The 10,796-nt window shown below is 52.5% G+C and overlaps 2 protein-coding genes across 11 annotated transcripts in view; one reads left to right on the top strand and one right to left on the bottom strand.

Moving 5' to 3' along the window:
• Nucleotides 1-3,909, top strand: part of Sfi1 (SFI1 centrin binding protein) — a 75,466-nt gene extending 71,557 nt beyond the window's left edge. For 2 of the 3 annotated variants that reach the window (XM_008841004.3, XM_017800101.2), the window contains 6 exons: nucleotides 771-875; nucleotides 1,009-1,195; nucleotides 2,546-2,684; nucleotides 2,791-2,869; nucleotides 3,580-3,691; nucleotides 3,766-3,909. In XM_008841004.3, coding sequence (XP_008839226.1) covers nucleotides 771-875; nucleotides 1,009-1,195; nucleotides 2,546-2,684; nucleotides 2,791-2,869; nucleotides 3,580-3,691; nucleotides 3,766-3,870 — 727 coding nt within the window. In that variant the 3' untranslated portion in view covers nucleotides 3,871-3,909. The remainder of the gene's footprint in view (nucleotides 1-770; nucleotides 876-1,008; nucleotides 1,196-2,545; nucleotides 2,685-2,790; nucleotides 2,870-3,579; nucleotides 3,692-3,765) is intronic. The other variant, XM_008841005.3, reaches the window with a different exon arrangement.
• Nucleotides 3,910-3,946: 37 nt separating this feature from the next.
• Pisd (phosphatidylserine decarboxylase) overlaps nucleotides 3,947-10,796 on the bottom strand; it is a 43,685-nt gene continuing 36,835 nt past the window's right edge. For 5 of the 8 annotated variants that reach the window (XM_029567348.1, XM_017800103.2, XM_017800106.2 and 2 more), the window contains 6 exons: nucleotides 9,218-9,383; nucleotides 6,931-7,167; nucleotides 6,557-6,695; nucleotides 6,175-6,321; nucleotides 5,763-5,923; nucleotides 3,947-5,179 (listed from right to left, as the gene is read on the bottom strand). In XM_029567348.1, the coding sequence (XP_029423208.1) occupies nucleotides 4,955-5,179; nucleotides 5,763-5,923; nucleotides 6,175-6,321; nucleotides 6,557-6,695; nucleotides 6,931-7,167; nucleotides 9,218-9,331 (1,023 nt within the window). In that variant the 5' untranslated portion in view covers nucleotides 9,332-9,383 and the 3' untranslated portion in view covers nucleotides 3,947-4,954. Of the gene's footprint in view, nucleotides 5,180-5,762; nucleotides 5,924-6,174; nucleotides 6,322-6,556; nucleotides 6,696-6,930; nucleotides 7,168-9,217; nucleotides 9,384-10,330; nucleotides 10,736-10,796 lie in introns of those variants that run through there. The other 3 variants (XM_017800104.2, XM_017800102.2, XM_029567349.1) reach the window with 2 other exon arrangements.

The following is a 10,796-nucleotide window of genomic DNA, read 5'->3' as shown; positions in this document are numbered from 1 at the left end:
CAGTTCATCAGGGAGCCCAAGGCAGGAACTCAGGGCAGGAACCTGGAGGCAGGAGCTGGAGCACAGGCCATGGAGGAATGCTGCCCACTGGCTTGCTCCCCTGGCCCCTGCTCAGCCTGCTTTCTTATGCAACACAGGCCCACCTGCCCAGGGGTGGCACCACCCACAGTGAGCTGGGCCCTCCCACATCACTCATCAAGAAGATGCCCCTCAGACATGGCCACAGGCCAGTCCAATAGAGGCAGTTCTCCAATTAAGGCTCCTTCAACCCAGGTGTGTCAAGTTGACACTAAAGCTGTCCAGCACACTGTCCTTCTGTCACCTCCTTGGTTTCTTCAGGCCCTATTACCCAGGCCCCTTGTTGAGGCAGTTATCAACAACCAGAGGAATCAGCACTGTCTCAGACTTCACGAAGGGTGGGTGCGCTGGGCCTGGGCCCCTGTCTGGATCTGTTCTGTCCCTTCTGCCTAATCTTGGCAGGACCCTGAATGTCTCAGAGGTTGCTCCCTTCTGATGTGGAGAGCCTCACACTGCCATCTTGCTGAACAGATTAAAGAAAGTGTGGCTGCAGTACCCAGAATCAGGCATAACTTTGTGTGGGGGTTTCTGCAAGTTGTCTAGGCTCAGGTTTGCCCTGTTATTTGCTCTTTGGGCCAGAGCCTCACCTTGTTTGGCCTTCACTCTCCCTGTAAAATAAGGGTTGGACCTTATAAAGGTGTCCAGTCCCCCTGCAGTCCCTTTTAGTCTAAGGAACCAGACTTTCTCCCCAGCGATGCTGCACACTCCGTAAGGAAGCAGCCACGGCGTCCACTCTTCCTGCTGGAGACCTGGGGGAGCAAGAGGTCCCTAGGGTGTGGCACCCTCAGGGAACAGGGGTAGGTTGAATGACTGGGTCCCCAAAGGCACTGAGACCTATATTTGGGTCCTGTGTTTGGATGGAATGGGTGACCCCTTTAGTCCAGAGAAAGGGTCCATGGTCTGACCAGTTCCTGCTTTCCTTCTGCTCAGGCCTGAGAAGCCTCCAGAAAGGGGTCAAGGCATGGCCCAGCCAGGAGGCCTTTCTCTGACAAGGCCCTTCCTACCTGGGGCCCTGCTGAATGCTTCTGGTCTGAAGCTGCCCTCTATAGCAAGTCCGGGTCTGGAGCTGCTGCCTCCTTCCTCCTTCATGCCCCATGGAGCAGGAGCAGCTGCCAGGGTGAGTCCTCCATCGTTGGGCCCATCACTAGCTCTCCTTTGGTGCTTCCTCCAGCCCTTGCACCGTTGCCACAGCTATGCTTATCTCCAGAATACCCTTGGTCATTCAACAAGGCAGGCCACTGTGGCAGGACAGTCAGAACACTACATGTAGAACGTCAGAGGGTCCTCAGATCCCAGGAGGCAGGTGGGCTGTGGAAGCTTGGAGTGTGGGAAGAGGAAGTTGAGGGAACATCAACACATCTGGCCTGGAAAATGGGCTCACAGCACCAAATGGTTGGGCAGCCATGAGCCATGTGATCCAGGCAAATGTGTGGATGCCCTGGCTGTAGCTACTTACGGGGATGAGCAAGGCAGGACTCACTGTAGTGGATGTGGAGAGAGGGAAGAAAATAAGGAATCCAGAGGGACTTAGGTTTCTAACTTGAGTAACTTAGGAATTCTTTGACTAAAAGAAAATTAGGGTAGGGCCTTGGCTTCTGGTGACACACTTGATCCTTTTTAACCCAGTCAGATCTGGAAGAAAGCAACCAACATTCAGGTCTTCAGGAGATTAGGTCTAGGCTGAGTGTTCATAGCACAGGTCAAAGATGTATCCCTCAGGTCACCTCAAAGAGCACAGGGGGCTAGCAGAGAGAGGCTAGCACAGAGGATCCCAGGCAGGTGTGAGAGGAGGGGGTGCTCTGTGATGAGGCAGCACTGGAGTCAGCTGCTAAGAAGCTTTTGCTGACCAGCGAGGGATGGACATTTCTGGTGGTGACAGAAATGGCATGCACCTGTAGTTCCAGCACCAGATCCAGGAGGATCCTGAGGTTAAAACCAGCTTAGGCTACATAGCAAGACCCTATCTCGAAAAGTCAAAACTGCCCAGCCCTTGGGTGGCTACAGCAAGAGGACTGCCATGAGTTTGAGGCCAGCCAGGGCTAAACAGCAAGGCCCTGTCCCCAAGTAAACATCAAAAATGTTAAATGCTGATATGTTTACTCTCCTCAGGAGAAGACAGGGCTTGGGAGGCGGGTGCAGGAGTAGTGGGACAAGGAGAATTGCCTCTGATTATTTTCCTCACTGAAATCTGAGTTTCGTAGCTCAGCACTGTTGAGTGGAAGATTGGGTAAGGGTACAAACTGCTGCTCTACTTGGGGCAGTGCCTGTGAGAATTCCCCAGTGGTGTCAGATTCCAAAACAGGCATGGCCAGCCTTTGTATGTCGCTGGAAGCGGCCTGGGAAGCCCAGCTCCTGGGACTGGTCACCGTCTAGCCTGCAAGGCACAGTGGTAACAAGACAGGGACAGGACTCACCTTCCAGGATTACCACTGGCTGCCCTGCTCAACCGTCTTCCCTTCTTTTGCAGGTATCAGCACAGCTCACTACCCTTGGGTCTCAACCCCAGGCCTACCCATCCCTGACCAGGGACTCTGACCCCCATGTGTTCCTCTCTAAGGATTTCACAAGCACCAAGGCTGGGCCTGAGTATGGCTTTGAAGCTACAGGTGAGGTCGGGGAGCTGGGGCCACCCCTCCACCAAGGCCCCACCTGTTCTCTGTGGTTCTAAAAGGGATGATGGTCACAATCAAGCCCCTCTTCCTGTTGCTGCAGGCTACACAGAGCTTGAGGCTGAGCTGGAAGGGATCCAGCAGCAACTACAGCACTACCAGACCACCAGGCAGAACCTTTGGTAAGGCAGGCAGTTCCACGTCCCCAGCACCTGCTGGGACCCCTCTGGGTGGTCTACTTCAGTGGGGGTGCAAGCCAGTGGCACATTTACCCCCCTACCCTACTGAGGAGGTACCAAGTTGGCTTCATTTGGGGGGATAATAAAGCCAAGCAAGACTACACCCAGTCTGGCCTTCAGGGAGGAAGGCCGCTGAGTGTTCATAGCATAAGTCAAAGATGTGTCCCTCAGGTCACCTAGAACACAGAGGGCTAGTGCAGAGGACTGTGGGCAAGGATGGCCAGGAGCTATGACAGCAGGAAGGGGATGTTCTGAGATGAGAGTTGGGTTCTGCCATCCACCAAACAACTACGACTGTAGTGTTGGAAAGGTAGAGAGCACAGGCCTGAGTCCCTGCTATACCCAGTGATCTAGTGACCATCAACATGCAGCAGCTTCAGAGATTTGAGTGAAGCAGACTGGTCCCCTAAAAAGGGATGGAAAAGTGTTTTTACCTTGGCCCACTTGAGTTGCTGTTTGCTGGGAAAGGTAGAGGCTGGGAACAGGTACTGATTTACTAAGCCATTTCCCACAGTAGGGCAGGGAGCCCATCCACACTCACTCTCACCCCATCTCTTCAGAATTAGCCAGTATGCCTCTCCAAGCCAGAGAGGGCTCCCTTGTGGCTATGCCAAGAACTCAGCTTGGTAGACAGCAGGTGTCCCCATCTTCAGGTCATGCCAGCGACAAGCCAACAGCTTGCGTAGGTGGCTGGAGCTAAGCCAAGAGGAGCCCAGGTATGAGGACCTGGATGTAGAACATCAGGTGCAGAAAGAACTAGAGGAGGTAAGACCCGGGCCAGCCCCAGGGACAACCCCTGTACTTCCATTCAGCTCACCTTGTCCCTTCCCTGCCCCCAGGTGGAACTGCAGATCCAGCAGCTGGCCAAGGAGCTCCATGCCCAGCGCCAGCCCATTGGTGTCTCCATTGCTCGTGTTCAGGCCTTGCGACAGGCTCTGTGCTAGGGAGCTTGCCCCTGGGTGACAGGTGCTACCCTTTGGAAGCCACAACCCCTCCCCCACCAACAGAATGCAAAGCTGTTTTTTTTTTAAATTTATTTCAAAATGTCTTGCAATTAAATGAATTACTATTCAGAAGTCTCCCACTTTTCATACAAAATACTGTGCTACTGATACAGTTGAAAAAGTTCAATGACTTCTCCTGCAGGAGAAATTCACAGCATCCCCAAGATCAACATGAAATCTGGCCCTGCCCCTACCAATGGGCTCCCAGTGGCGTGCATACCCATCAGTCACCTGAGACGGTTTTCTGGCCCACCATACACCTGGGCCCCTCTGCCACCAACATAGCGCCTGGACCAATGGCAGCAACTTCCCCTATTTCTTGAAGGGCTCAGCCTCCACCTTCCCCAGTCACTCGGGGAACCACTAGGCGGGTTGGTCGTTCCTCGGGTCTACATCATTAAGTCACTGTCGTCAGAACACAATGGCAGAGTCCTGGGCAATACATTCAGCAATGTATAAAAGATTTCACTTTTCTAGCAAGCAGAGAGGTAAATTTGAGAACAGAAAGCAGTTATGAAGGTCATATAGCCTGTTCTAAGGAAAGTATGGATCCACAGTCTGTGCCAATGGGGTGCCAGCACCTCAACCCAGTGCACAGTGTGGGAAGGCAGAGGGTTAAGGCCAGAATAGCAAGAGGGGCTAACAGAAGACCACCCAGAGAGGCAGGAGGAGCAGCTAGAGGGTACGCAACCGTTTTCACACAATACCAAGATGAACTGAATGTTCAGTTCAGCCAGGAAATGTAGGGTCTCCAGTTTATACAAAGTTCAAAAAAAAAAAAAATCTGATTTTTAAGGTCATCCCACCTGTACTTTCTGTAAAGGAGGCCCAGGTCCTTATAGACTGGCTGCCTGAGACAGATCTAGGACCTCTCATCTGCATCTCTGGACAGGCAGGAACAAATCATTTAGGTCCTACTAGGTCAGCTCCGCAGTGCCCCTCACCTAGACAGCCTGGGGCTCCTCTAAAGACCCTCATGCCCCTGTGTGGAAAGATCCCTTGGCAGCCACAGCCAAGAAGAGGCCTAGAGGGAGCCAAGTGCCTCCCCGAAGCGAATCTTCTGCCCTGCCTTCAGCCTGAAATTGAAGTCCTTGGGTGCCTCAAAGATGAGCACAATGGTGGAGCCCAAGTTGAACTCGCCCAGGTGCTCGCCCTTGCGCATGGGGACACCCTCTTTGTTGCCATGTGTTACAAAGCTGAAGTCATTGTAGGAACCCTTGCTGTACCTTGGGCTGTTTGTGTGTAGGTCCTAGAGGGTAAGAAGGAAAGAGTAAGCTTTGGTGCTTGTCCCAACACTACCCAGTCCAGCTCAGAAAAAGTAGTGGGGACAAGCATCTCAAGGATAGGACCTATAACCAACCAACAGTCTCAAAATCTGCTGTGACCTAAACCAGGAGGGATAGGGAGAAGTCAGACTCAACTGTCCTCTGAGGTGCAAGGCAGCACCAGCAGCAGTCAGAGTGACATCAAAAAATGCAGGTTAGGTACCAGAGATTCTCTGCTCATCTAGGCCAGCTCTACCCTATAGTCTGTATATTCATCTTCCCACACCTCTGACCACGGTTCTTGGCACAAGTGTCAAGAGGGAGGCTGGTTCCCATTACGTCTCCCAGCCATCTCTAAGCAAGTGACTGGCAGCAAAGCAGGCCAAAAGGAGAGTGAGGTTGGGCTGGCAGAGGTGCTTGCAAAGCAGCTGCTCAGCAGAGCCAGGCCTGGCTAGAATTGGGGTACCCCCTCCTCAGAATTTATAAGGTCAAAATGATCTGGCAGCACAGCTAATGGGAAAGCTGAACCCAAGAGGTCTAGCCTGTGTGTCTGGAGAGGATGCTTACCTGGTCAAAGTAGATACGGATAGAGCCCACGTTGGTGGCTCCCACCGCCGTCAGTGAGAAGAAGCCATGTTTCCAGTCCCCTGTCAGGACCACCCGCTCGTTGTGACAGAAGAGCTCTTTGATCCAACGGGCCATGCCGGGGTTCACTGACATCAAGGAACCTATGGAGATGAGAACATGGTACTTCCTGCCCAGAGTTGGTGTGTTCAATCCAGAATGGCCGGAGACTCAAAGGAACTTGTGAGCCAAGTGTCATTCCAAATGCCGACTGGGCTCCCAGGCTCCCTTGCTGACATCATCACCTGGCCCTGACAATACTAGCTTAGAGCCCAGCTGTCCCATGCCAAGAAGCTAAGGGCTTTACTGAAGCCCATGGAGGTAGCTCCCAATCCATACTCAGCCCCAGGCCTACCAGGAAAGTGGCGCCGGTGGGAGACAGTCCAATCGGTAGGGGAGTGGAAGCAGTGGTAGTCTCCAGGGGCCAGGTAGATGACACAGTGGTAGAGCTCGTTCCCTTCCCGGGTGACCAGCTGGTTCCTGAAGGAGTCACGAGAGGAGGCTGTGAAAAGAAGGCTGGTGGTTAGATAAGCTCCAGGTGCCATTCAGCTCACAGTGAACACCTGGCACATGGCCATCTAGCTGGACAAGACTCCTAGAGTAGTCCAAGGCTTACTGAGGACTCCTGGCCCAATGTACCAGCCTCTTCCCTGGCCTCTTACATTCCTTCTGCCTCACATCTTTCCTTAGCCTCTGAAGCCTACTCCAGTTCCAGCTCCAACTAAGCAATGACTCACCTGGGGGGAAGGACAAGTCTTCTGTGCTGGTTCGAGGACCCAGGAATGACTCCAGGGAGTAGGTTACCCCCTTTACCTGCTCCACCTCACAGTTCTTCACCTGACCAAAGTTGAGGATCTTCCCATCTGATGGGCTGATCTGGAGGAGATAGAGACGTGCAGCCAGGGAGGAGAGGACCCTTAACCCTCAGTGACTTGCCTTACTCCACCACCTACCAAGCACCCAGGGAACCCCAGTCCAGATACGGCCTGGCCTAGGGGAGCATCTCAGACAGGCCACAGCCAATGGGGAACTTCTAAGCCTGCCTGGATTCCAAAATACAGGCAAGGATCCCATTTCCTAAGGAAGAATGGAGATAAGGGTCAGGCCTTACCACACTGTGTAGGCCACAGACAGGTCGCGCCTGAGGCTTCAGCTTACGCCGAAAGAACTCGCTGAGGTTTCGGTAGTGGTGCAGATCCTCCACAGCAGCCTCCTTCATGTTGACTCCAAAGGTCCAGATGTACAGGCTGTAGACAGGCCTCCGTAGCCAGTGAGGAAGCTCCACCTGGTTGAGGCGACCCCAGGCCCGTGACAGCAAGCGCGTTGGCACTGACTTGTACAGTGCCACCTGTGAGCCACAGTACAGAAGGGTGAGTTAGTCACAAACTGAGTGCTGTCACCTCTATCACTCCCATATACACAGGAACTAAAGAGAACCAGAAGAGCCGGGTGAGGTGGCGCATGCCTTTAATCCCAGAGGCAGGCAGATCTCTGTGAGTTTAAGGCCAGCCTGGTCTACATAGTGAGTTCCAGGTCAGCTGGGGCTACAGGGAGACCCTGTCTCAAAAAGAACGCCCCCTCAAAAAAAAAAAAAAAGAGAAACCAGGGAGGCCTAAGTTCTCAGGCTGGTCTGTGAGGTGGCTGTTTCTCAGAAGGAACCAGATTGTGCTCACCAAATACTCAAACAAGGATTGGATATGCTTATCGCTCAGGTCATTTATGCTACTATCAAAGAGCAGCTGCCTTAGTCTCAGAGGGGTAGACTAGACCAAACAGTCTAAGTTCTTGAAAATGATAGGTGGGGCACAGAAATGGACCTGGTACAAGCATGAGACTAGCAGGAGGCAATGAGCATGCTGCCGTCACGCAAGGTCACTGTCCACATTTCAGACCACTCAAACAAGCAGCAGGAAGTTCCCAGGAGCAAGGGGCAGGCCTCATAGCCCAAAGCATCCTCTTAACAGAAAGTAAAAGTTTCCACATACAGACCTGCTTCATCCCCTAGCCACTGGACCCCACACAAGCCTTGTGTTCAGAGGCCTTCTATTGCTTGCGCAGGCTCATGGGGACTATCCCTAGAGGCAGACGGCGAATGCCCACTGAAGCCCGTTACCCCTGTTCTACTATCAGGGGTCAGAGGGTCCTCAAAACTCTTGAACTTCTGGTGCCGCTGCCCTGGTAGGAACTGCCTCTGACGCTGCTGTGTGTTTGAACACAATGGAGCACCAACTCCCTTAGAGTAAACTCATTTTACCAAATTTCAGCAGTTCTGCAACATACTAACTTAGTGGCTCCTAGCTGATACCTAGTCACTTGGAAGGAGTAAGACTGCCGTGTGGTCCCAGGCCCTTGGGCTTTTGTTTCTTGGGTTCTTTAAAAAAAGTAAAAATAGCTGGACGTGGTGGCACATGCCTTTAATCACAGCACTCGGAGGGAGAGGCAGGTGGATCTCAGTGAGTTCAAGGCCAGCCTGGTCTACATAGTGAGTTCCAGGTTAGCTGGGGCTACAGGGAGACCCTGTCTCAAAAAGACCAAAAAAAAAAAAATTTAGCTGGGTGTGGTGGCACACACCTTTAATCCCAGTGCTTGGGAGGCAAAGGCAAATGGATCTCTGTGAATTCAAGGCCAGTCTGGTCTACACAGTGGAGTTCCAGGTCAGCTGGGGCTACAGGGAGATTCTGTCTCAAAAAGATTAAAAATAATTACATTTGTGTGTCTGTGGGGGGTATATGTATGTACATGCATGTGCAAGCATGTATAAGTCAGAGGACAACTTTTGGGAATTCTCTTTTTCTACCAGGTAGGTCCCAGGGATTGAACTCAGGTTGTCAGGCTTAGTGGCAAGTTCCTTTTGCCCACTGACCCACCTTACCAGCCCCACCTTGCTTTTGTGATGTCCACCCAGACTATCAAGTGCCCAGGAACAGGACTTCCTTCTTAGAATCAGGCTGTTAGGAAGCTAAGAGCAAGATAGCCCTCTAGCTCTAGCTACATGCTGGCCAGGTTCTACCCAGGGCACCCACTGTGCGGTCCTGAACTCCTGAAGCATGTCCCCGAATCTAAATGGCCCAGCTCAGCTCCAGGTTTCAACTACCCTCTGGTATCTAGGAATTTACTTTGATTTTTCTTAACATCATCTCTACACTTTCTTCTGCCTGAAGAAGCCAGAGTAACACCATTTTCTGACTGATCAATGTAAGTTCCTTCCAAAACCAGAGCTCCCAATGACATCAGCGAAGCAGCGAACTGGTCACATGTTCATCAACCAACCTTTCACACCCTAAGGGCACAACCACTGCCTCTACTCCTGACAACACATTCATCCCATCTCTCTCTTCCTGCACCTCAACTTCAGGCCTGTCTGGGGAGGGCTGTGGCCACAAGGCCTGTGCACTTACCCTGCTCACAGGCCTCCATCCCACCCGGCTGAGTGGCCTGAGGGCGCCGAAGGGCAGGAGGTAGTAGAGGATGGTCAGGGGCCAGGAGCGCAGTTTCAGAGCAGGTCTGGACATGCAGCTCAGCTGGCCCAGCCTCCGCCGCAGGGCCAGCTGGGGGAAGTGCAACCTGCAGGACACATGTCCACACATGGCCTGGGTCAGTGTCTGGGTCTCAGAGGACCAATCCCAAGTCACTGCCATTCCTATCCCACCCTCAGTAACTGCTTCTTCAATGGAATGAAAGAGTTTCAGTGGGCACTGAAGTGCCCCTTTCATCCCAACCCTGGTCTGAATTGGGAGCCTGGATGATTGGCTAGTGGACTGGTTTTCCAGTGTCTCCCACCTGCCAGCAGACTGAATGGGTGGCAGAAGGACTAAGGCAGTTCAAGCCCAACTCCTGGGCATGTCTCAGGCCCAGCAGCCTCTGAGCATAGCAGTGGACCCAGCTGAGGGCCTATGGGCCCAGAATGGGGAAGGCAAGGTAAAGAACCTGCCTCATACCCCAGCTTCCCATGCTAAGGAGGATTGCAACTCAGGGACAGTTCTGTTCACATAAATGCCAGAAAGACTGAGTTCAATCAAGGAGACAGGGCACAACACTGCAGTGCTGTAACCACTTGCAGCATCTTATTATCCCTTTTGCTTTTTCAGCTGCTGAATTAAAAGACTGGGGCAGACAGCACTGCAAAGGATCGCATCCCCAATGCACACACCCACAGCCGCAGCTTCATCCACCTGCATGGTTTTCCTACTGGTTGGCCAGACTCTGGAAAATCCATTCACAGGTTTATGGGGGGAATCTCCACCCAACTCTGAAGTCACCCCCAACTCTACTAGAGCCACATATGTGACCCGGGTCCCTCCTTCCCACACCAGATGGGCCCTACCAGCTTTATAAACTGTCTTCTCAGCTGGGCGTGGTGGCGCACGCCTGTAGTCTCACCACTGGGGAGGCAGAGGCAGGCGGATCTCAGTGAGTTCAAGGCCAGCCTGGTCTACATAGTGAGTTCCAGGACAGCTGGGGCTACAGGGAGACCCTGTCTCAAAAAGACAAAAACAAACAAACAAACAAACCTGTCTTCTACAGTCAGCTCTGCAAAGTCAGAGGCTCTTCCACTGTAGCATTGGCTTCCTGAATGCAACTAAGTTCCAGATCACAAGTTTTAGATCAGAGAGAGTACTCCTGGGGCCTCAGTATAGCCTTCATAAGACCATATTGCCACCTAGTCTGAGAATGTCCCCAGGGTTCAGTTTCCTTGTTTGAAAAACCACCACATTCAACTAACAAACTAAGGCTGTCACCTGCAACTGTGCTCTCAGAGAAGCTAAGTTCTCTATCTCCCGGGAGCTGAGCAAACCAAGGAACAAAGGGGGATTTCAGTAGAGAGCGGCAGTCTATCAGTGATGGCAGAGGAAGACAGCTTGGAGCTCTAGGCACTCTAGGCGCTACATTGCTCCATCAGCAGACACCAGCTGCCCTGCATTCCTTTTTCTCTCCCATCCCACCCATTATGTTTTTAAAACGGGGGGTGGGGGGTGG

The sequence above is a fragment of the Nannospalax galili genome, unplaced genomic scaffold (genome assembly GCF_000622305.1).
Source record: "Nannospalax galili isolate Female #2095 unplaced genomic scaffold, S.galili_v1.0 scaffold259, whole genome shotgun sequence".
Classification (NCBI taxonomy): domain Eukaryota; kingdom Metazoa; phylum Chordata; class Mammalia; order Rodentia; family Spalacidae; genus Nannospalax; species Nannospalax galili.
The sequence above is the reverse complement of the archived record's forward strand: the minus strand, read 5'-3'. Positions and strand labels throughout refer to the sequence as shown.